Source organism: Coregonus clupeaformis, chromosome 39, assembly GCF_020615455.1.
Source record: "Coregonus clupeaformis isolate EN_2021a chromosome 39, ASM2061545v1, whole genome shotgun sequence".
Classification (NCBI taxonomy): Eukaryota; Metazoa; Chordata; class Actinopteri; order Salmoniformes; family Salmonidae; genus Coregonus; species Coregonus clupeaformis.
Window position 1 is genome coordinate 10039759 of NC_059230.1, and position 25905 is coordinate 10065663.

General features: G+C 46.7%; 2 protein-coding genes across 3 annotated transcripts in view; one reads left to right on the forward strand and one right to left on the reverse strand.

Moving 5' to 3' along the window:
- LOC121554330 (aminoacyl tRNA synthase complex-interacting multifunctional protein 1) overlaps positions 1 to 5604 on the reverse strand; it is a 45141-nt gene extending 39537 nt beyond the window's left edge. The window contains exon 1 of the mRNA XM_045211894.1: positions 5442 to 5604. Within this exon, the coding sequence (XP_045067829.1) occupies positions 5442 to 5479 (38 nt within the window). The 5' untranslated portion in view covers positions 5480 to 5604. The remainder of the gene's footprint in view (positions 1 to 5441) is intronic.
- A 6602-nt stretch (positions 5605 to 12206) lies between these two features.
- Positions 12207 to 25227, forward strand: sgms2a (sphingomyelin synthase 2a). Of its 2 annotated transcripts, XM_041868007.2 has the most exons (7): positions 12207 to 12508; positions 19743 to 19839; positions 19924 to 20458; positions 21396 to 21513; positions 22161 to 22314; positions 24531 to 24697; positions 24938 to 25227. In XM_041868007.2, the coding sequence occupies exons 3-7, from the start codon at positions 19944 to 19946 to the stop codon at positions 25130 to 25132; spliced, it is 1149 nt and encodes a 382-aa protein (XP_041723941.2). In that variant the 5' UTR covers positions 12207 to 12508; positions 19743 to 19839; positions 19924 to 19943; the 3' UTR covers positions 25133 to 25227. The 2 variants fall into 2 exon arrangements, with proteins under 2 accessions (XP_041723941.2, XP_041723940.2); XM_041868006.2 differs by having other exon boundaries at positions 12208 to 12508; positions 19743 to 20458.
- The last annotated feature ends 678 nt before the right edge of the window (positions 25228 to 25905 follow it).

The window sequence follows — 25905 nt, forward strand, 5'->3', positions numbered from 1 at the left end:
AAACACTAGGCCCTGGAGCTGCTGTCAGAGGACAGACTAGGGTCCAAACACTAGGCCCTGGAGCTGCTGTCAGAGGACAGACTAGGGTCCAAACACTAGGCCTGCCCTGGAGCTGCTGTCAGAGGACAGACTAGGGTCCAAACACTAGGCCTGCCCTGGAGCTGCTGTCAGAGGACAGACTAGGGTCCAAACACTAGGCCCTGGAGCTGCTGTCAGAGGACAGACTAGGGTCCAAACACTAGGCCTGCCCTGGAGCTGCTGTCAGAGGACAGACTAGGGTCCAAACACTAGGCCCTGGAGCTGCTGTCAGAGGACAGACTAGGGTCCAAACACTAGGCCCTGGAGCTGCTGTCAGAGGACAGACTAGGGTCCAAACACTAGGCCTGCCCTGGAGCTGCTGTCAGAGGACAGACTAGGGTCCAAACACTAGGCATGCCCTGGAGCTGCTGTCAGAGGACAGACTAGGGTCCAAACACTAGGCCTGCCCTGGAGCTGCTGTCAGAGGACAGACTAGGGTCCAAACACTAGGCCTGCCCTAGAGCTGCTGTCAGAGGACAGACTAGGGTCCAAACACTAGGCCTGCCCTGGAGCTGCTGTCAGAGGACAGACTAGGGTCCAAACACTAGGCCTGCCCTGGAGCTGCTGTCAGAGGACAGACTAGGGTCCAAACACTAGGCCTGCCCTGGAGCTGCTGTCAGAGGACAGACTAGGGTCCAAACACTAGGCCCTGGAGCTGCTGTCAGAGGACAGACTAGGGTCCAAACACTAGGCCTGCCCTGGAGCTGCTGTCAGAGGACAGACTAGGGTCCAAACACTAGGCCTGCCCTGGAGCTGCTGTCAGAGGACAGACTAGGGTCCAAACACTAGGCCTGCCCTGGAGCTGCTGTCAGAGGACAGACTAGGGTCCAAACACTAGGCCTGCCCTGGAGCTGCTGTCAGAGGACAGACTAGGGTCCAAACACTAGGCCTGCCCTGGAGCTGCTGTCAGAGGACAGACTAGGGTCCAAACACTAGGCCCTGGAGCTGCTGTCAGAGGACAGACTAGGGTCCAAACACTAGGCCTGCCCTGGAGCTGCTGTCAGAGGACAGACTAGGGTCCAAACACTAGGCCCTGGAGCTGCTGTCAGAGGACAGACTAGGGTCCAAACACTAGGCCTGCCCTGGAGCTGCTGTCAGAGGACAGACTAGGGTCCAAACACTAGGCATGCCCTGGAGCTGCTGTCAGAGGACAGACTAGGGTCCAAACACTAGGCATGCCCTGGAGCTGCTGTCAGAGGACAGACTAGGGTCCAAACACTAGGCCCTGGAGCTGCTGTCAGAGGACAGACTAGGGTCCAAACACTAGGCATGCCCTGGAGCTGCTGTCAGAGGACAGACTAGGGTCCAAACACTAGGCCCTGGAGCTGCTGTCAGAGGACAGACTAGGGTCCAAACACCCTGCGTGCCCTGGAGCTGCTGTCAGAGGACAGACTAGGGTCCAAACACTAGGCCCTGGAGCTGCTGTCAGAGAACAGACTAGGGTCCAAACACTAGGCCCTGGAGCTGCTGTCAGAGGACAGACTAGGGTCCAAACACTAGGCCCTGGAGCTGCTGTCAGAGGACAGACTAGGGTCCAAACACTAGGCCTGCCCTGGAGCTGCTGTCAGAGGACAGACTAGGGTCCAAACACTAGGCCTGCCCTGGAGCTGCTGTCAGAGGACAGACTAGGGTCCAAACACTAGGCCCTGGAGCTGCTGTCAGAGAACAGACTAGGGTCCAAACACTAGGCCCTGGAGCTGCTGTCAGAGGACAGACTAGGGTCCAAACACTAGGCCCTGGAGCTGCTGTCAGAGGACAGACTAGGGTCCAAACACTAGGCCTGCCCTGGAGCTGCTGTCAGAGGACCGACTAAGGTCCCCCAGCCACATCATAATTCACACGGGCACAAATGACCTGAGGGCCCAGCAGGAAAGGGTTGCCACAGCACTCAAGGGAGTGATTGAAAAAGCTTCTTCCACTTTCCCCAATGCACAATTAGTTATCTCCACCCTGCTACCACCAAAAGGCTTTCACCCTGTCACCATACAGAGGGTGAATGTCAGCATTTCCCGGGACTGGGCCTCAAAACCTAATGTCTACCTGGCCCACCACCACTCCACCCTGGACTTGAACAGCCTTTATGACCAGGTCCACAATATTCCCTCCCAAATATGCCCCCCCTAGACACAACTATGACAAAACAACCAACAAAAACGGGTCACAACTCCTGCATCTCTGTCTGTACATAGTCAACGGTAGGCTTCGAGGGGACTCCTATGGTATGTACACCTACAGTTCATCCCTTGGCAGTAGTACTGTAGACTACTTTATCACCGACCTCAACCCAGAGTCTCTCAGAGCGTTCACAGTCAGCCCACTGACACCCCTGTCAGACCACAGTCAGCCCACTGACACCCCTATCAGACCACAGTCAGCCCACTGACACCCCTATCAGACCACAGCAAAATCACAGGGCTCCTTGAACAGAGTGTGGCGTACCGCAGGTTAGCCACCAGGGGGAGACTTGTCGAGGCGATGGCTCCCCCTGGTGGCTACATTACGAGGCGATGGCTCCCTCTGCTGGACGTGCCTGGTCTCGACGGGCTCTCCGGCCCAGGACTAATTGGGGCTGATTGTGGTTGGTGAGTAATCAAGGGGCTGATTGCTCACCAGCTGGACGAGTCCCATAAAGCTGCCAGAAGGGGTGGAGACTGGGGAAGAGAGGTTACTCCCATACAGTCGTGCTCAGTACCAGAGATAATGGAGGGAGCTGGGTTTTGTTCCCCACAGCAAGACCCCGGAGCCCAGAAGACGGTACCCCGGAGGAGGTCTCCAGGAGGAGCCCAGAAGACGGTACCCCGGAGGAGGTCTCCAGGAGGAGCCCAGAAGACGGTATCCCGGAGGATGTCTCCTGGAGGAGCCCAGAAGACGGTATCCCGGAGGATGTCTCCTGGAGGAGCCCAGAAGACGGTATCCCGGAGGAGGTCTCCTGGAGGAGCCCAGAAGACGGTACCCCGGAGGAGGTCTCCTGGAGGAGCCCAGAAGACGGTATCCCGGAGGAGGTCTCCTGGAGGAGCCCAGAAGACGGTATCCCGGAGGACGTCTCCTGGAGGAGCCCTATTATTTTCTCTTTGTTTATTATTTAAATAAAGATATAAAATAAATACCCTTGGAACCACTAAAACCAGCTAATACAATTCTGTCCGTGTCTGATCTGTGTAAACGTCTTGACCAAACCCCCTGGTCTGCCACAATCATGAGGCATCAAAGCCAAAGGAACTAAATAATATTAAGAAATGCTATAGATGGAAGGAAAGTAGTGTTGAAACCTACCAAAAAACTATTAGGCAACAACAAATTCAATCCCTTTTAGAAAACTTCCTGGACAAAACATTTCACTGTAATAGTTTAAGTGTAAAGTAGAAAGCCTAAACAGTATATTTGACCTCTCAGCTTCCCTATTAAATATAAAAATGTAAACTTACGAAAATTAACAACAACGTCAAATGGTTTGATGAAGAATGCAAAACCCTAAGAAAGAAATTGAGAAACCTATCCAACCAAAAACATAAAGACCTAGAAAACCTGAGCCTACGCCTTCACTATGGTGAATCACTAAAACACTACAGAAATACACTTTGGAAAAAGAAGGAACAGCATGTCAGAAATCAGCTCAATGTAATTGAAGAATCCATAGACTCTAACCACTTCTGGGAAAATTGGAAAACACTAAACAAACAACAACACGAAGAGTTATCTATCCAAAACGGAGATGTATGGATAAACAACTTCTCCAATCTTTTTATCTCAATAACAAAGAACAAACAGCAAAAACATATACATACATTTACATTTTAGTCATTTAGCAGACGCTCTTATCCAGAGCGACTTACAGGAGCAATTAGGGTTAAGTGCCTTGCTCAAGGGCACATTAACGTCATTTAGCAGACGCTCTTAGCCAGAGCGACTCACAAATTGGTGCGTTCACCCTATAGCCAGTGGGATAACCACTTTACAATTGGGGGGGTAGAAGGATTCCTTTATCCTATCCCAGGTATTCCTTAAAGAGGTGGGGTTTCAAATGTCTCCGGAAGGTGGTGAGTGACTCCGCTGTCCTGGCGTCGTGAGGGAGCTTGTTCCACCATTGGGGTGCCAGAGCAGCGAACAGTTTTGACTGGGCTGAGCGGGAACTATGCTTCCGCAGAGGAAGGGGAGCCAGCAGGCCAGAGGTGGATGAGCGCAATGATGAAATACAAATCTTAGAATCAACTATTAAAGACTACCAGAACCCACTGGATTCTCCAATTACATTGAATGAACTACAGGACAAAATACAAACCCTCCAACCCAAAAAGGCCTGTGGTGTTGATGGTGTCCTCAATGAAATGATAAAATATACAGACCACAAATTCCAATTGGCTATACTTAAACTCTTTAACATCATCCTCAGCTCTGGCATCTTCCCCAATATTTGGAACCAAGGACTGATCACCCCAATCCACAAAAGCGGAGAGAAATTTGACCCAAAAATTACAGTGGGATATGCGTCAACAGCAACCTTGGAAAAATCCTCTGCATTATCATTAACAGCAGACTCGTACATTTCCTCAGTGAAAATAATGTACTGAGCAAATGTCAGATTGAGTTCTTACCAAATTACCGTATGACAGACCACGTATTCACACCCTAATTGACAAACAAACAAACCAAAACAAAGGCAAAGTCTTCTCATGCTTTGTTGATTTCAAAAAAACGTTTGACTCAATTTGGCATGAGGGTCTGCTATACAAATTGATGGAAAGTGGTGTTGGGGGAAAAACATACGGCATTATAAAATCCATGTACACAAACAACAAGTGTACGGTTAAAATGGGCAAAAAACACACACATTTCTTTCCACGTATTTGTGAGAGGTATTGACATGTTGAAAGCACCGAGCTGTCTGTTTAAACTACTGGCACACAGCTCGGACACCCATGCATACCCCACAAGACATGCCACCAGAGGTCTCTTCACAATCTTCACAGTCCAGAACAGACTATGGGAGGCGCACAGTACTACATAGAGCCATGACTACATGGAACTCTATTCCACATCAAGTAACTCATGCCAGCAGTAAAATTTGATTTAAAAAATAGATAAAAATACACCTTATGGAATAGCGGGGGACTGTGAAGCAACACAAACATAGACACATGCATACAAACACACGACAACATACGCACTATACACACATGTACACATGGATTTTGTGTTGTAGATATGTGGTAGTAGAGTAGAGGCCTGAGGGCACACACTTAATATGTTGTTCTATAAATAGTTCTATAACCTTGTGTCTAAACTACAGTTTTGTAAGCTATCAAAAGGCATCCTCCAGATCCAGGTTGACAGAGAGAGAAGAAGAGCGGTAGAAATGTAGTTACCTGTGTCTGTGGTGGGGTGGGTTATTGTTTTCAGCCATGGTAGAGAGAGAAGTTACAGAGGCGTTGGATAAAACTGACCAACTGACATCTGGGGTTAACACTCCTCTCTCTATCCCCCAATCAATTTCTTCCTCTCTCCCTCTGCCTCTCTCTCTCTCTCCCTCTCTCTCTCTCTCTCTCTCCTTCTCTCTCCCACATAGCCAACATTCTTCAACTCAGCACAACAGCAGTTGCGCTCGCAGATCAAGTTCGCGCCAGTCTGTAGGTGCAGCCTTGGCAGGGTCGGGTTCAGGGAGAGGGGGGAGACGTACAGATGTAGGATCTTAATTTGATCACTATTTTGTTGCTGAGAATTTCCCAGCAGGAAATGCAAAACTTCTAGTGTATTTGAGGTTTAAAAAGCCTTCTAAAGTTTGCAATTTCCACTTTAAAATGTCAGATATGATTTTCCCTCTACAAGAAATGTCCATTAAATCTGCAATATGTACATTTTTGGGCGACCTGACTAAATCCACATAGAACTGTGAGTTATAGATCTGTCGTTCTCATTCAAAGCAAGTCTAAGAAGCAGTTCTATGTGCACTATTTCTATGCTTCTGTGCACAAGTTTACTTTTTGACTTTAGGTTTTGTACAACAGTTTCAAACAGCTGAAAATACAGTACAGTACTTTTGGTTGTGGAAAACATATTTCCCAGCGGTTTAGATGGTACATAGATACAGGAGGTAGTGCGTACAGGCCCAGTACATCCCTTCCTGCCATCCAGGACCTCTACACCAGGCGGTGTCAGAGGAAGGCCCAAATCATTGTAAATGTCTCCAGTCACCCTAGGTCACAGACTGTTCTCTCCGCTACCGCACGGCAAGCGGTACCGGAGCCGCCAAGTCTAGGTCCAAAAGGCTCCTTAACAGCTTCTACCCCACAAGCCATAAGACTGCTGTACAATTAATCAAAATGGCCACCCGGACTATTTACATTGGCACACTTTGTTTTTACACTGCTGCTTCTCGCTGTTTATTATCTATCTATAGTCACTTTACCCCTACCTACATGTACAAATTACCTCGACTAACCTGTACCCGGCACATTGACTCTGTACCGGTACCCCCTGTATATAGCCTCGTTATTACCTCGACTAACCTGTACCCGGCACATTGACTCTGTACCGGTACCCCCTTTATATAGCCTCGTTATTACCTCGACTAACCTGTACCCCCGCATATTGACTCGGTACCGGTTCCCCCTGTATATAGCCTCGTTATTGTTATTTTATTGTATTACTTTTTATTTTATTTTTTACTTCAGTTTATTTAGTAAATATTTATATTTTCTTAAAACTGCATTGTTGGTTAAGGGCTTGTAAGTAAGCGTTTCACGGTAAGGTCTACACCTGTTGTATTCGGCGCGTGTGACAAATACAATTTGATTTGATTTGATTGTCTACACAATGACTGCTTGTTTTGTCACGTAAACTGAAATTAGTCGAACTAGTAGAGTTTTGGCAACCAGGAAATGGCGGAGCGATTTCTGCATATAGCATCTTTAATTATAGACATATCCACAAGATAACTCACATTTCCTGTTGCTGCAGGATTATTTTCCTGCTGTAGCAAACTGGCTCAAATTAAGATCTTACATCTGTAGGGGGAAGGTATGGGGAGACGGGGGAGGAAGGGGGAGATCAGGGCTAAAATAAGACTGCAGCTGTTCGTGTGAACAGAAACTAAGACCTCCATGTCTTAAAGAAAATAACAACTCACTGGACTGGTTGGATCAACAGTGTTTCCACGTCATGTTCAATGAAATTACGTTGAACAAACGTGGAATAGACGTTGAATTTGAGGTCTGTGCCCAGTGGGAAAGGTCAACAGGCCTATAGGGGATACAAAACCTGTTAATGCATACAAGCAGTTCACCTCTATCTCTCTCCACCAGGGCTGGGGTCAATTTGAATTGAAGGAAACATTGGAATTGACCCCAGCCCTGCTCTCCGTCATGGTAGTAGTAGTAAGTAGTTTAAGTCTAAATATTCCCTTGACCTCTCTAGAACTCGTTCTGCATCCTAAATGTTACCCTATTCCCTATATAGTGCACTACTTTAGACCAGAGAATGGCACCCTATTCCCTATATAGTGCACTACTTTAGACCAGAGAATGGCACCCTATTCCCTATATAGTGCACTACTTTAGACCAGAGAATGGCACCCTATTCCCTATATAGTGCACTACTCTAGACCAGAGAATGGCACCCTATTCCCTATATAGTGCACTACTTTAGACCAGAGAATGGCACCCTATTCCCTATATAGTGCACTACTTTAGACCAGAGAATGGCACCCTATTCCCTATATAGTGCACTACTTTAGACCAGAGAATGGCACCCTATTCCCTATATAGTGCACTACTTTAGACCAGAGAATGTTACCCTATTCCCTATATAGTGCACTACTTTAGACCAGATAATGGCACCCTATTCCCTATATAGTGCACTACTTTAGACCAGAGAATGGCACCCTATTCCCTATATAGTGCACTACTTTAGACCAGAGAATGGCACCCTATTCCCTATATAGTGCACTACTTTAGACCAGAGAATGGCACCCTATTCCCTATATAGTGCACTACTTTAGACCAGAGAATGGCACCCTATTCCCTATATAGTGCACTACTTTAGACCAGAGAATGGCACCCTATTCCCTATATAGTGCACTACTTTAGACCAGAGAATGGCACCCTATTCCCTATATAGTGCACTACTTTAGACCAGAGAATGGCACCCTATTCCTATATAGTGCACTACTTTAGACCAGAGAATGGCACCCTATTCCCTATATAGTGCACTACTTTAGACCAGAGAATGGAACCCTATTCCTATATAGTGCACTACTTTAGACCAGAGAATGGCACCCTATTCCCTATATAGTGCACTACTTTAGACCAGAGAATGGCACCCTATTCCCTATAGTGCACTACTTTAGACCAGAGAATGGCACCCTATTCCCTATATAGTGCACTACTTTAGACCAGAGAATGGCACCCTATTCCCTATATAGTGCACTACTTTAGACCAGAGAATGGCACCCTATTCCCTATATAGTGCACTACTTTAGACCAGAGAATGGCACCCTATTCCCTATATAGTGCACTACTTTAGACCAGAGAATGGCACCCTATTCCCTATATAGTGCACTACTTTAGACCAGAGAATGGCACCCTATTCTATATAGTGCACTACTTTAGACCAGAGAATGGTACCCTATTCCCTATATAGTGCACTACTTTAGACCAGAGAATGGTACCCTATTCCCTATATAGTGCACTACTTTAGACCAGAGAATGACACCCTATTCCCTATATAGTGCACTACTTTAGACCAGAGAATGGCACCCTATTCCCTATATAGTGCACTACTTTAGACCAGAGAATGGTACCCTATTCCCTATATAGTGCACTACTTTAGACCAGAGAATGGCACCCTATTCCCTATATAGTGCACTACTTTAGACCAGAGAATGGCACCCTATTCCCTATATAGTGCACTACTTTAGACCAGAGAATGGCACCCTATTCCCTATATAGTGCACTACTTTAGACCAGAGAATGGCACCCTATTCCCTATATAGTGCACTACTTTAGACCAGAGAATGGCACCCTATTCCCTATATAGTGCACTACTTTAGACCAGAGAATGGCACCCTATTCCCTATATAGTGCACTACTTTAGACCAGAGAATGGCACCCTATTCCCTATATAGTGCACTACTTTAGACCAGAGAATGGCACCCTATTCCCTATATAGTGCACTACTTTAGACCAGAGAATGACACCCTATTCCCTATATAGTGCACTACTTTAGACCAGAGAATGGCACCCTATTCCCTATATAGTGCACTACTTTAGACCAGAGAATGGCACCCTATTCCCTATATAGTGCACTACTTTAGACCAGAGAATGGCACCCTATTCCCTATATAGTGCACTACTTTAGACCAGAGAATGACACCCTATTCCCTATATAGTGCACTACTTTAGACCAGAGAATGGCACCCTATTCCCTATATAGTGCACTACTTTAGACCAGAGAATGACACCCTATTCCCTATATAGTGCACTACTTTAGACCAGAGAATGGCACCCTATTCCCTATATAGTGCACTACTTTAGACCAGAGAATGGCACCCTATTCCCTATATAGTGCACTACTTTAGACCAGAGAATGGCACCCTATTCCCTATATAGTGCACTACTTTAGACCAGAGAATGACACCCTATTCCCTATATAGTGCACTACTTTAGACCAGAGAATGGCACCTATTCCCTATATAGTGCACTACTTTAGACCAGAGAATAGCACCCTATTCCCTATATAGTGCACTACTTTAGACCAGAAATGGCACCCTATTCCCTATATAGTGCACTACTTTAGACAAGAGAATGGCACCCTATTCCCTATATAGTGCACTACTTTAGACCAGAGAATAGCACCCTATTCCCTATATAGTCCACTACTTTAGACCAGAGAATGGCACCCTATTCCCTATATAGTGCACTACTTTAGACCAGAGAATGGCACCCTATTCCCTATATAGTGCACTACTTTAGACCAGAGAATGGCACCCTATTCCCTATATAGTGCACTACTTTAGACCAGAGAATGGAACCCTATTCCCTATATAGTGCCCTACTTTAAGAGCAGAGAGCCTGAGAGAGAGGGGGTGGGTAGCCTAGCGGTTAAGAGTGTTGGGCCAGTAACTGAAATTTCGCTGGTTCGAATCCCTGAGCCAACTATGTGAAAAATCTGTTGATGTGCCCTTGAGCAAGGCACTTAACCCTAATTACTACTGTAAGTCGCTCTGGATAAGAGTGTTTGCTAAATTACTAGAATGTAAAATGTAGAGGTTATAAGAAGATGGGAGGGAGATAGATAATACTTAGGTTCCATGTGTAATCGCATGAAACAGTCTGTTCAATGCTCCAAATTTATTTTACTTTGCCCAATGGCGCCGTCTTGTGGTGAAAATAGCACATTGCCTCAAAACGCATGTCCTCCCTCTTCTCTGTATAGCGCACTCTACCGGTCAAACAGGGAAATGGTTCCAATCCTTTTTCCACCATTCATTTTTCCCGTAGGGAATTTTAGAAACACTTAAAATAAGGGCTGTGTTTCGTGTAAATCTCTCTTAGACAAGGTGACTTTTGTCAATATATTTGGCTCTATTTACTCTCAGAACTTTAAAATAATTCACTGTGGGGATCGAACTTGATCATAATAAACTAATTTTAGAGGCCGAAACGGGCCGTTCTGGCGATCGTAATTTACATAGGCTTTCTAAGGCAGACCAGGGCTTTTGACACCGCTAGGTTGCAATGCAGCCTCTAGTGACTCCTTGTGGCGGGCCGGGCACCTGCAAGCTGACCTCGGTTGCAAGCTGGACGGTGTTTCCTCCGACACATTGGTGCGGCTGGCTTCTGGGTTAAGTGAGCAGTGTGTCAAGAAGCACTGCTGTCGACCTTCGCCTCTCCCGAGTCCGTAAGAGAGTTGCAGCTGTAATAATATAATATACCAATTGGATATCATAAAAAAGTATAATTAAAATATATATATATACATACACAGTACCAGTCAAAAGTTTGGACACACCTACAGTGAGGGAAAAAAGTATTTGATCCCCTGCTGATTTTGTACATTTGCCCACTGACAAAGAAATGATCAGTCTATAATTTTAATGGTAGGTTTATTTGAACAGTGAGAGACAGAATAACAACAAAAAAATCCAGAAAAACGCATGTAAAAAATGTTATAAATTGATTTGCATTTTAATGAGGGAAATAAGTATTTGACCCCTCTCAATCAGAAAGATTTCTGGCTCCCATGTGTCTTTTATACAGGTAATGAGCTGAGATTAGGAGCACACTCTTAAAGGGAGTGCTCCTAATCTCAGCTTGTTACCTGTATAAAAGACACCTGTCCACAGAAGCAATCAATCAATCAGATTCCAAACTCTCCACCATGGCCAAGACCAAAGAGCTCTCCAAGGATGTCAGGGACAAGATTGTAGACCTACACAAGGCTGGAATGGGCTACAAGACCATCGCCAAGCAGCTTGGTGAGAAGGTGACAACAGTTGGTGCGATTATTCGCAAATGGAAGAAACACAAAAGAACTGTTATTCAATGTTATTATGCATTGAATAACAGATGACTTCACTGTAGTAGGGGGGGTCTGCTTATAGATGACATATAGCCTAGGTCTGATAACTCGCCAGTGTTGGACTCGTTCAACCTCTAGGAAAAGGGCAACAAACAGCCAACACTGGAGTCTAGTGAGGCTCCTTTCAGTTTCAACCACCAATAAGAACAACAGTTGAATCCTCCTCATCTGGGACCGGGCGCCCGGTCGGGACGTGTCACACACACGGCGTTGTTGGTTATTCACTTCAACTGGGCTCTTCCCAAATGGCGCCCTACTGCACTACTTTTGACGCGGGTACATAGGGCTCCGGTCAGAAGTTGTGCACTATATAGGGAATAGGGTGCCATTTGGACTCGTTGTGTTTCCAGTCAGTCACGGGGTAGCCTCTTTTAAAACTAAATTAGAGAGGTGAGGTAAAACGTTAACTAAACAGGTGATCTGAATGACTTGTAATGTGCGCTGGAGTCAGGACAGTCCCTCGTGATGACGGTCGGTCGGGGGGACGGTGATTCATTCGAGCTCGAGTTGCAACAACGTTCTGGAACCGGAGGTCGGTGTAACGAGAAACGACTCACTGACGGGGAGTGGCCTTGGTCTGCCTTATTTGGTTCAGGGGAGGACCTGTTTTCTGCCGGAAGATTTTAAAACCTTTAAATATAAAATCGACACCTTTATATGAAAGTTGGATTATATTATAAAAGATAGAAATGTACATGAAATGTTAGCCAAACTGGATCATGTTGATAATTGATGGAACGTAACAGGAAGCTGTAGGTGGGCGTGTCTGGGAGCGGGACGTGATTTAACACCGAGGTGGAGAAGACTAATCAACCGGAGGAAACACATTTCTAACTTTGACGTTACCGAACAAAAGGTAAGCGCCCTTTTTGTGTGTGTGTGTGTGGGGGGATACATGGTTTAATTAGCCTGACGTGAGAACGTTTGTTGGTTTCGGTTCTCTAAGAGCGCAGATAAAAAGTTTCCAGAGTTCGAGCAGGTGTTGTCGGTAGCCATAGCTCACCTTTCAACAGGTGGATTTCGTCTGACTGGCTTTGCAGTTCAAATATCCAGAGAATGTTAAATACCTAACTGTTTCCAGTACTTAAAAACACCCGGGACTCCTAACTTTTATATTTGACCCCCTGTGTAAATCCTTCATGTTATTATCGCCCCCGTGCTGTGATGATGGCGTCGGGAACGGGAAGGTTGATTACTGTGAGGGTATTCATTACGCCGATCATGTTGCAAAACGGAATGACACGAGGAGGGACCTAGCTGAATTTGTCCAATAGAAACTCTGGTTTTGGTTCTTAAAGGGTAACCGGTTTCCGTAACGATTACACCCCCTCTCCGGTCCTACCGCTTTGACCGTGGCTTGTGATTTATGCCGCGTTCAAAGCAACTGGGAACTCGGAGAGAAAAAAAAAAAGAGAGCTCCGCCTGGGAAAAATCTATTTCAGTGGTCATCCAACTCCGAATTCCAATTTGGGAACTCGGGCCTCTTTCAAGATCTCCGCTGACGTCGTGATTTGACCCCAGTTGTTTTGAACCCGGCATTGCCAACGTCCCTCCACAGGCCTGGAGTCACGGTGTCAGATTTTTATTTGGATAGATGGGACTTTCTATTAATAATGGGCCAATGTGTGACATTGGGATCAACAGTTCAAAATGGTTTGAAACAAAAATAAAAATGATTTTTATGCAGTTCCACGTGTACTAAGAGAATAAAAGTAAATATATGCAAATTGGCCCATAACTCCACCTTTACAACAACAGGTCTAGGACTATACATCCTTTAAGCAGGGTCCATACAGACATTGGCAAGTCAAATTCAAGGACTTTCAGGGACTTTTTCAAGCACTTATTGGTAATTTTCAAAGACCCCAATGTTATACAATTGTATAATTTTATATAATTCTGTGTGTATATGCAGTGCATTGGGAAAGTATTCAGACCACTTGACTTTGTCCACATTTCTGTTACTTTACAGCCTTTTTCAAAAATGGATTAAATAATTTTTTTGATCATCAATCTACTGTAGGCTATGTCATAGAAATCAAAAGCTATTTCCATGTGAAAATGTTAAGGGATTTTCTCCATTGGTTTGGTTGGTAGGCCTACATTATGCTCAGATAGCCACAATAACCTGTTGGCTACTGTCTAAAACTGTCAGGATACAGCCTGTTGGCTACTGTCTAAAACTGTCAGGATACAGCCTGTTGGCTACTGTCTAAAACTGTCAGGATACAGCCTGTTGGCTACTGTCTAAAACTGTCAGGATATAGCCTGTTGGCTACTGTCTAAAACTGTCAGGATACAGCCTGTTGGCTACTGTCTAAAACTGTCAGGATACAGCCTGTTGGCTACTGTCTAAAACTGTCAGGATACAGCCTGTTGGCTACTGTCTAAAACTGTCAGGGTACAGCCTGTTGGCTACTGTCTAAAACTGTCAGGATACAGCCTGTTGGCTACTGTCTAAAACTGTCAGGATACAGCCTGTTGGCTACTGTCTAAAACTGTCAGGATACAGCCTGTTGGCTACTGTCTATAACTGTCAGGGTACAGCCTGTTGGCTACTGTCTAAAACTGTCAGGATACAGCCTGTTGGCTACTGTCTAAAACTGTCAGGGTACAGCCTGTTGGCTACTGTCTAAAACTGTCAGGATACAGCCTGTTGGCTACTGTCTAAAACTGTCAGGATACAGCCTGTTGGCTACTGTCTAAAACTGTCAGGATACAGCCTGTTGGCTACTGTCTAAAACTGTCAGGATACAGCCTGTTGGCTACTGTCTAAAACTGTCAGGATACAGCCTGTTGGCTACTGTCTAAAACTGTCAGGGTACAGCCTGTTGGCTACTGTCTAAAACTGTCAGGATACAGCCTGTTGGCTACTGTCTAAAACTGTCAGGATACAGCCTGTTGGCTACTGTCTAAAACTGTCAGGGTACAGCCTGTTGACTACTGTCTAAAACTGTCAGGATACAGCCTGTTGGCTACTGTCTAAAACTGTCAGGATACAGCCTGTTGGCTACTGTCTAAAACTGTCAGGATACAGCCTGTTGGCTACTGTCTAAAACTGTCAGGGTACAGCCTGTTGGCTACTGTCTAAAACTGTCAGGATACAGCCTGTTGGCTACTGTCTAAAACTGTCAGGGTACAGCCTGTTGGCTACTGTCTAAAACTGTCAGGGTACAGCCTGTTGGCTACTGTCAGGATACAGCCTGTTGGCTACTGTCTAAAACTGTCAGGATACAGCCTGTTGGCTACTGTCTAAAACTGTCAGGATACAGCCTGTTGGCTACTGTCTAAAACTGTCAGGATACAGCCTGTTGGCTACTGTCTAAAACTGTCAGGATACAGCCTGTTGGCTACTGTCTAAAACTGTCAGGGTTCAGCCTGTTGGCTACTGTCTAAAACTGTCAGGATACAGCCTGTTGGCTACTGTCTAAAACTGTCAGGATACAGCCTGTTGGCTACTGTCTAAAACTGTCAGGGTACAGCCTGTTGGCTACTGTCTAAAACTGTCAGGATACAGCCTGTTGGCTACTGTCTAAAACTGTCAGGATACAGCCTGTTGGCTACTGTCTAAAACTGTCAGGGTACAGCCTGTTGGCTACTGTCTAAAACTGTCAGGATACAGCCTGTTGGCTACTGTCTAAAACTGTCAGGATACAGCCTGTTGGCTACTGTCTAAAACTGTCAGGATACAGCCTGTTGGCTACTGTCTAATACTGTCAGGGTACAGCCTGTTGGCTACTGTCTAAAACTGTCAGGGTACAGCCTGTTGGCTACTGTCTAAAACTGTCAGGATACAGCCTGTTGGCTACTGTCTAAAACTGTCAGGGTACAGCCTGTTGGCTACTGTCTAAAACTGTCAGGATACAGCCTGTTGGCTACTGTCAGGATACAGCCTGTTGGCTACTGTCTAAAACTGTCAGGGTACAGCCTGTTGGCTACTGTCTAAAACTGTCAGGATACAGCCTGTTGGCTACTGTCTAAAACTGTCAGGATACAGCCTGTTGGCTACTGTCTAAAACTGTCAGGGTACAGCCTGTTGGCTACTGTCTAAAACTGTCAGGGTACAGCCTGTTGGCTACTGTCTAAAACTGTCAGGATACAGCCTGTTGGCTACTGTCTAAAACTGTCAGGATACAGCCTGTTGGCTACTGTCTAAAACTGTCAGGATACAGCCTGTTGGCTACTGTCTAAAACTGTCAGGATACAGCCTCAGTATTCACTGTAAACGCGCGCCAGAAGTTGCACAACATTTTCACAATGTTCAAGTTTCCGCTCACAAGACCTAAAGTTTACTCAGTGCCCCAAAAAAATTAGAGGGAACATTGCGCAGTTCTGGACCGGTCCTGAGCAGTTCTGGACCGGTTCGACTGACATTTTGGTGTACAAAGCGCTCTGTGAACGTCGTAGAGACTTATGGCCAATATACCACGGCTAATGGCAGTATCCAGGCACTCCTTGTTGCGTCGTGCTTAAGAACACCTCTGAGCCGTGGTATATTTGGCTCCCCCTCAGGCCTTATTGCTTGATTATCTCCATAGAACAAAACGTATCAGATCTCCTAAGCCTGTGTTAACCTCAGACCTTATTTTTGGCGTTTATCCCAAAACTCTCTTTCCCCATTCATTTTCCCCATAGGGATGGTTGAACGAACCAGAGGTAACTCAGAGGGGTATAATGGCGCCGGAGGGGATGGCTGCCGTTTTACTGGCTCCTAACCAACCGTGCTATTTTGTTTTGCTTTTTCGCATTGTTTTGTAACTTATTTTGTACATAATGTTGCTGCCACCGTCTCTTATGACCGAAAAGAGCTTCTGGACATCAGAACAGCGATTACTCACCTCGAACTGGACGAATATTTTTTTTTGGGATGATCTACGATCAAGACTATCCTTCCAACGGGAAAAACTGTAACTGTCGACGCAAAGGATATGCTGCTTCTCCGAGACCAGACCCAAATCGTTGTCATTAGCGTTAAGAAAAGACAGAAATACAGGGGGCGGAGATCGGGGTGCCTTGTGAGAATTCGTAGAGAGTGGGTAAACCGCCTCTACCATCCGTTCTATTGGCCAACGTGCAATCACTGGAGAATAAACTGGATGATCTCAGCTCGAAACTATCCTACCAACGGGACATTAAAAACTGTAATATCTTATGTTTCACCGAGTCGTGGCTGAACGACGACATGGATAATATTCAGTTGGCTGGGTTTTCCGTGTATCGGCAGGACAGAGCAGCTACGTCTGGTAGGACAAGGGGCGGGGGTGTGTCTCTATTTGTCAATAACAGCTGGTGTGCGATGGCTAATATTAAAGAAGTCTGGAGGTTTTGCTCGCCTGAGGTAGAGTACCTCATGATAAACTGTAGACCACAAAATCTACAGAGCGAGTTCTCATTTATATTATTCATTTACCACCACAAACCGATGCTGGCACTAAGACCGCACTCAACTAGCTTTAAAAAAAAAAAAAACTCTAGACCACCTTTACTCCACACACAGAGACGCATACAAAGCTCTCCCTCGTCCTCCATTTGGCAAATCTGACCATAACTCTATCCTCCTGATTCCTGCTTACAAGCTCAAACTAAAGCAGGAAGTACCAGTGACTCGCTCAATACGGAAGTGGTCAGATGACGCAGATGCTAAGCTACAGGACTGTTTTGCTAGCACAGACTGGAATATGTTCCGGGATTCATCCAATGGCATTGAGGAGTATACCACCTCAGTCACCGGCTTCATCAATAAGTGTATCGGCGACGTCGTCCCCACAGTGACCGTACGTACATACCCCAACTAGAAGCCATGGATTACAGGAAACATCCGCACTGAGCTAAAGGGTAGAGCTGCCGCTTTCAAGGAGCGGGACTCTAACCCGGACGCTTATAAGAAATCCCGCTATGCCCTCCGACGAACCATCAAAGAGTCAATACAGAATAAGATTGACTCGTACTACACCGGCTCTGACGCTCGTCGGATGTGGCAGGGCTTGCAAACTATTACGGACTACAAAAGGACAAAAGGAACACCTATGTGAGAATGCTGGTCATTGACTACTGCTCAGCGTTCAACACCATAGTGCCCTCAAAGCTCATCACTAAGCTAAGGACCCTGGGACTGAACACCTCCCTCTGCAACTGGATCCTGGACTTCCTGACGGGCCGCCCCCAGGTGGTAAGGGTAGGCAACAACACATCTGCAACGCTGATATGATCTGGAGAGAGGAGAAAGATGATTTGTAGCATTTTGAGTACTCCCTTCTCACTCTCACACAATATACTTTTCTCCAACAACGTGTGTTACGTAACAGTGCCGTTAGTTAGTTACCTACAGTACCAGTCATGTTTGGACACACCTACTCATTCAAGGGTTTTTAACGAGGCACACCTGTTAATTGAAATGCATTCCAGGTGACTACCTCATGAAGCTGGTTGAGAGAATGCCAAGAGTGTGCACAGCCGACATCAAGGCAAAGGGTGGCTATTTGAAGAAGCTCAAATCTCAAATATTTTGATTTGTTTAACACTTTTTTTGGTTACTACATGATTCCATATGTGTTATTTCATAGTGTTGTCTTCACTATTATTCTAAAAAAGTGAAAATAGTAAAAAAATTAAGAAAAACCCTGGAATGAGTAGGTGTCCAAACATTTCACTGGTGCTGTAGGTAGTGTACTTGTTTGAGGATTGTGATTCACATTATCTGAATATCATATTATCTTTTTCACTTTTTAAACTCTCTACCACTCCCTCCATCTTGCCAGTCTGAACTCTTCATTGTTCTGTGTGGTTTTAAGGTGTGTCTCTCTCTCTCTCTCTCTCTCTCTGGTTACTGTGAGTCAAACATTCCTACAGGTAGGAACATATCATTTCTCACCTGTGTTGACTGAGTGTGACTATACAGGGAGAAAAAACCTGCCTGTCGTCTCTGACCACTGAGGGCTGGTTTCCCCAGACACAGATGAAGTCCAGTCCTGGACTAAAAAGCACTTTTTAAATGGGGCATTCAGAATGCTTTTTAAATCTAGAACTAGGCTTAATATGTGTCCGGGAAACTGCCCCTGAGACCTCTGAAAACAGCCTGTCTGTCAGTGGAGGCTGCTGAGGGGAGGATGGCTCATAATACTGTATGGAACGGAGCAAATGGAATGGCATCAAACCATGCAACCATCCACTCCAGCCATTACCATGAGCCCGTCCTCCCCAAACCATGCAACCATCCACTCCAGCCATTACCACGAGCCCGTCCTCCCCAAACCATGCAACCATCCACTCCAGCCATTACCATGAGCCCGTCCTCCCAACCATCCACTCCAGCCATTACCATGAGCCCGTCCTCCCAACCATCCACTCCAGCCATTACCATGAGCCCGTCCTCCCAACCATCCACTCCAGCCATTACCATGAGCCCGTCCTCCCAACCATCCACTCCAGCCATTACCATGAGCCCGTCCTCCCAACCATCCACTCCAGCCATTACCATGAGCCCGTCCTCCCAACCATCCACTCCAGCCATTACCATGAGCCCGTCCTCCCAACCATCCACTCCAGCCATTACCATGAGCCCGTCCTCCCCAAACCATCCACTCCAGCCATTACCATGAGCCCGTCCTCCCAACCATCCACTCCAGCCATTACCATGAGCCCGTCCTCCCAACCATCCACTCCAGCCATTACCATGAGCCCGTCCTCCCAACCATCCACTCCAGCCATTACCATGAGCCCGTCCTCCCAACCATCCACTCCAGCCATTACCATGAGCCCGTCCTCCCAACCATCCACTCCAGCCATTACCATGAGCCCGTCCTCCCAACCATCCACTCCAGCCATTACCATGAGCCCGTCCTCCCAACCATCCACTCCAGCCATTACCATGAGCCCGTCCTCCCAACCATCCACTCCAGCCATCACCATGAGCCCGTCCTCCCCAATTAAGGTGCCACTAACCGCCTGTGCTAGCTAGCTATTGCCTGTGAAACTGGTTTTCACCCCCCCCTCCCCCCTTCTACATTTCAGTTCCTTTACTTGACCAGGGAGAAACAGTTTCTACTCTCCTGGACTGTTTCTGATGTCTGTGTGTACTTGTGTTTTTCCAGGTGTTTCCAAAAGCTCTGTGACGTTCTTGATTACCTCCCAGAGCTGATTTGATTTGACCAGACCAGAACTGATCGGATTATTGATCACATTGATCAGGTACCTCTAACCCACCAAAACATTGTCAGAGGTCACACGTTTCTAGAAGATACTTTTTTTTAGAGACTACTGATTTGGTTAAAGGACCTGTTTGGATCCTGCTGATGCACGAAGACGAGGCGCGTCCGACTGGAGGCCACTCCCACCTGGAGGTCTCTGTGACGATGGAGTCCCCGCCTCCTCACGTCGTCCCCAACGGCAACCCTTCCTCGGCAACAATAACGGAGCACATCCCTAACCCCAAGCATCACCACGACGACCGACAGACTGGCAGAGCTAGCAGCAAATCCAGCCGACTGATCCAGTCGCTTAGCAACGGTCTCCAGAAACACAGCGACTACATCAAGATTCAGGTACCGGAAGGCCGTAGCAACCGGTTGCCGCGGGAATGGTGGAAAACAGGGGTGGCGTTTGTGTACGCGTTGTTCAACCTCATCCTGACCACAGTCATCATCACCGTCGTACATGAACGGGTACCGGATAAATCGGTCAGTCCCCCGTTACCGGATAAGTTCTTTGACTATGTGGACCGTGTACCGTGGGCGTTTACGGTAACCGAAGTCAACGGGATGGTGCTGGTGGGACTCTGGTTCATTCAGTGGCTCTTCCTCAAACACAGGTACATTCTCTCTGTGTCTCTCTGTGTCTCTCTGTGTCTCTGTCTCTCTCTCTCTGTGTCTGTCTCTCTCTCTCTGTCTCTCTCTCTCTCTCTGTCTCTGTCTCTCTCTCTGTCTCTCTCTGTCTCTCTCTGTGTCTCTCTGTGTCTCTCTCTCTCTCTGTGTCTGTCTCTCTCTCTCTGTCTCTCTCTCTCTGTGTCTGTCTCTCTCTCTCTCTGTCTCTCTGTCTCTCTCTGTCTCTCTCTCTGTGTCTCTCTGTGTCTCTCTGTGTCTCTCTGTGTCTCTCTGTGTCTCTCTGTGTCTCTCTGTGTCTCTGTCTCTCTCTGTGTCTGTCTCTCTCTCTCTGTCTCTCTGTCTCTGTCTCTCTGTCTCTCTCTCTCTCTCTCCTGTCTCTCTCTCTGTCTCTCTCTCTGTCTCTCTCTCTGTCTCTCTCTCTGTCTCTCTCTCTGTCTCTCTCTCTGTCTCTCTCTCTGTCTCTCTCTCTGTCTCTCTCTCTGTCTGTCTCTCTCTCTGTCTCTCTCTCTGTCTCTCTCTGTGTCTCTCTCTCTGTGTCTGTCTCTCTGTCTCTCTGTCTCTCTGTCTCTCTCTGTGTCTCTCTCTCTCTGTGTCTCTCTCTCTCTCTGTCTCTCTCTCTCTCTCTCTCTCTGTCTCTCTCTGTCTCTCTCTGTCTCTCTATGTGTCTCTCTGTGTCTCTGTCTCTGTGTCTCTGTGTCTCTCTGTGTCTCTCTCTCTCTCTGTGTCTCTCTCTCTCTCTGTGTCTCTCTGTGTCTCTCTGTGTCTCTCTCTCTCTCTGTGTCTCTCTCTCTCTCTGTGTCTCTCTCTCTCTCTGTGTCTCTCTCTCTCTCTGTGTCTGTCTCTCTCTGTCTCTCTCTGTCTCTGTCTCTCTCTCTCTCTCTCGACTGCTGTTCTAATTGTCGTAACTCTGTCTCCCCCCTCCAGGTCCATCATTGGGCGGAGGTGTTTCTTCATGATTGGAACGTTGTACATGTACCGTTGTGTCACCATGTATGTCACCACACTACCTGTACCTGGTGAACACTTCACCTGCGCCCCCAAGGTACACACTGACTCATATATAGACTAGATGACTGACGGGGCTGTTTTCAAGCTAAGGTACACAATGACTCATATATAGACTAGATGACTGATGGGGCTGTTTTCAAGCTAAGGTACACACACTGATTCATATATAGACTAGATGACTGATGGGGCTGTTTTCAAGCTAAGGTACACACAATGATTCATATATAGGTGACTTTTATCAATGTATTTGCCTGTAGTTACCCCCAACAAATGAAATGCTAATTAGCTGCTAATGTGGCTATCATAAAGAACTACAAATGCCATGATGATCTGGACGAGACTGCCGAATCGTGAATAAATAGCAGAATATATCGATAAAAGTGACCTTTTTACATGGTTATCAAAACGTCACGCCAAAATCCCCTATGGGGAAAAAATACATGGTGGAAAAACGATTGGAACCATTTCCTTGTTTGACCACTAGGTTTTATGGGTACTTTGACACATCCACTGTGGGGCTCTATTGGACAGTAAATGGCATCAGCAATCCAAGGTTTATATACACCAATGGTGGCTCCCAATGGTTTCACTATGACCAGTAACATTCTAGAAATGATGCAAAGAATATGCCAGTTACCTTAGTTACCATAGTTACTAAAACTCTCTCTCCTCCCCCTCTAGCTTTATGGAGACTCTGAAGGGATGGTGTGGCGTATCCTGGGTCTGATTAGTGGAGGAGGCCTGTCAATCACCGGGGGTCATCTCATGTGTGGAGACTTCCTCTACAGTGGACACACTGTAACCCTAACACTGGCATACCTGTTTATTCAAGAGTGTATGTACACACACACACACACACACACACACACACTGGCACATCTGTTTATTTAGTGTGTTATTTTATTAAAGAAATGGAGAAGTGCTGTAGCCTCCCTAACCCCGGGCCCAGATCTGGGTCTGTAGCCTCCCTAACCCCGGGCCCAGATCTGGGTCTGTAGCCTCCCTAACCCTGGGCCCAGATCTGGGTCTGTAGCCTCCCTAACCCCGGGCCCAGATCTGGGTCTGTAGCCTCCCTAACCCCGGGCCCAGATCTGGGTCTGTAGCCTCCCTAACCCCGGGCCCAGATCTGGGTCTGTAGCCTCCCTAACCCCGGGCCCAGATCTGGGTCTGTAGCCTCCCTAACCCTGGGCCCAGGATGTAGACCAGGATGGACCTGAGTAAATGTATTTCCTGGTCATGTGAGGGTCTGATAAATGTACACTATACTTAAGAAAAACCCTGGAATGAGTAGGTGTGTCCAAACTTTTGACTGGTACTAACTATATATATAGTTAAGTTTGGACACACCTACTCATTCCAGGGTTTTTCTTTATTTTTACTATTTTCTACATTGTAGAATATTAGTGAAGACATCGAAACTATGAAATAACACATATGGAATCATGTAGTAACCAAAAAAGTGTTAAACAAATCAAAATATATTTTATATTTGAGATTCCACCCTTTGCACATTCTTGGCTATTTGACGAATCTCAAATAAAATATATTTTGATTTGTTTAACACTTTTTTTGGTTACTACATGATTCCATATGTGTTATTTCATAGTTTCGATGTCTTCACTATTATTCTACAATAACCCTGGAATGAGTAGGTGTCCTAACTTTTGACTGGTACTGTACATATGGACAGCCCTTCAAATGAGTGGATTTGGACACACCGACTCATTCCAGGGTTTTTCTTTATTTTTACTATTTTCTACATTGAGCACCCGTTGCATGGCTGTGTGCTCGATTTTATACAGCTGACAGCAATCTCCATAGACAAACATTGGCAGTAGAATGGCCTTACTGAAGAGCTCTGACTTTCAACGTGGCACTGTCATAGGATGCCACCTTTCCAACGTCAGTTCATCAAATTTCTGCCCTGCTAGAGCTGCCCGGGTCAACTGTAAGTGCTGTTATTGTGAAGTGAAAAAGTCTAGGAGCAACAACGGCTCAGCCGCGAAGTGGTAGGCCACACAAGCTCACAGAACGGGACCGCCGAATGCTGAAGCACGTAAAAATCGTCTGTCCTCGGTTGCAACACTCACTACCGAGTTCAAAACTGCCCCTGGAAGCAACGTCAGCACAATAACTGTTTGTCAGGAGCTTAATTAAATGGGTTTCCATGGCCGAGCAGCCGCACACAAGCCTAAGATCACCATGCGCAATGCCAAGCATCGGCTGGAGTGGTGTAAAGCTCACCACCATTGAACTCTGGAGCAGCGGAAACGCGTTCTCTGGAGTGATGAATCACGCTTCACCATCTGACGGACAAATCTGGGTTTGGCGGATGCCAGGAGAACGCTACCTGCCCCAATGCATAGTGCCAACTGTAAAGTTTGCTGGAGGAGGAATAATGTTCTGGGGTTGTTTTTCATGGTTTGGGCTAGGCCCCTTAGTTCCAGTGAAGGGAAATCTTAATACTACAGCATACAATGACATTCTAGACCATTCTGTGCTTCCAACTTTGTGGCAACAGTTTGGGGAAGGCCCTTTCCTGTTTCAGCATGACAATGCCCCCGTGCACAAAGCGAGGTCCATACAGAAATTGTTTGTCGAGATCTGTGTGGGAGAACTTGACTGGCCTGCACAGAGCCCTGACCTCAACCCCATCGAACACCTTTGGGATGAATTGGAACGCTGACTGCGAGCCGGGCCTAATCGCCCAATATCAGTGCCCGACCTCACTAATGCTTTTGTGGCTGAATGGAAGCAAGTCCCCACAGCAATGTTCCAACATCTAGTGGAAAGCCTTCCCAGAAGAGTGGAGGCTGTTATAGCGGCAAAGGGGGGACCAACTCCATATTAATGCCCATGATTTTGGAATGAGATGTTCGACGAGAAGGTGTACACATACTTTTGGTCATGTAGTGTATTTCCCAGTCCTGTGAGGCTCTGATAAATGTATTTCGAAATGGGAAATGGGGAAAAAATAAATCTGGAACAACTGTCATTTTGTAATAGGGGTGAAAAAACGGTGTATTTATTAAACCATGTCTACCTCCTCAGACTCCCCCAAGAAGATGTGGTGGTACGTGTGGTCGTGCTGGTTACTAAGTGTTGTGGGCGTGGTCTGTATCCTGATTGGTCATGAGCATTACAGCATTGACGTTGTCATCGCCTACTTTATTACATCACGCCTCTTCTGGTGGTATCACGCCATGGCCAACACACAGGTAGGAAACACACCACCTCTTCTGGACCAACCATCATATCCCCTCTAGAGATGGTCACATCACACTACAGCCTCAACTGATTCAAAACCTTCTCTTTATTTCAGACTGATTAACTCACTCTGAGCTTTGTGATTTTATTATTATTATTATTATCATCATAGTGTCCTTGAAAAGAAACCCCTCAATCATCTGTACGTTTCTTTTAATAAAGTGTTATGTTATTATTTTCTTTATGTTCAGGCTCTGCGTGGGGCTTCTAACAACTACCTGTCAAGGACCTGGTGGAACCCTGTGTTTAACTTCCTGGAGCGTAACGTCATGACAACCGTTCCCTGTGTGTTCTCCTGGCCCGTCTCTCTGCCCTCTGCATGGTGTAACATTAACCCCTGTGAGAGATACTCCATGGTAGAGGGGGATGGGAACAGAGAGGAGTAGAGGAGGAGGAGGAGGAGAGAGAGGAGGTCCCCTTTGAGAGAGACTCCATGGTAGAGGGGGATGGGAACAGAGAGGAGTAGAGGAGGAGAGAGAGAGAGGAGGTCCCCTTTGAGAGGGGAGGAGGAGGAGGGAGAGAGAGAGAGGAGGTCCCCTTTGAGAGGGGAACAGAGAGGAGTAGAGGAGGAGGAGGGAGAGAGAGAGAGAGAGGAGGTCCCCTTTGAGAGAGACTCCATGGTAGAGGGGGATGGGAACGGAGAGGAGGAGAGAGGTCCCCTGTGAAAGAGACTACATGGTGCACAGTGATGGGAACAGAGAGGAGGAGAGGGATTCCATCCATCCCTCCCTCCCTCCCTCTGATGGGAACAGAGACCAGTGATCCATCCCTCCATCCCTCCCTCCCTCCATCCCTCCCTCCCTCTGATGGGAACAGAGACCAGTGATCCATCCCTCCATCCCTCCCTCCCTCCATCCCTCCCTCCCTCTGATGGGAACAGAGACCAGTGATCCATCCCTCCCTCCCTCCCTCCCTCCCTCCATCCATCCCTCCCTCCCTCTGATGGGAACAGAGACCAGTGATCCATCCCTCCATCCCTCCCTCCCTCCCTCCCTCCATCCCTCCCTCCCTCTGATGGGAACAGAGACCAGTGATCCATCCCTCCCTCCCTCCCTCCATCCATCCCTCCCTCCCTCTGATGGGAACAGAGACCAGTGATCCATCCCTCCATCCCTCCCTCCATCCATCCCTCCCTCCCTCTGATGGGAACAGAGACCAG

What these genes read in the sequence shown, in the direction of transcription:
- sgms2a (XM_041868007.2), top strand. Translation starts at nt 19,944, where the DNA reads ATGCACGAAGACGAGGCGCGTCCGACTGGAGGCCACTCCCACCTGGAG. An exon ending in ACTTCACCTGCGCCCCCAAG is followed by an intron (nt 21,514 to 22,160) that starts GTACACACTGAC and finishes CTCCCCCTCTAG; the next exon opens with CTTTATGGAGACTCTGAAGG. An exon ending in ATACCTGTTTATTCAAGAGT is followed by an intron (nt 22,315 to 24,530) that starts GTATGTACACAC and finishes CTACCTCCTCAG; the next exon opens with ACTCCCCCAAGAAGATGTGG.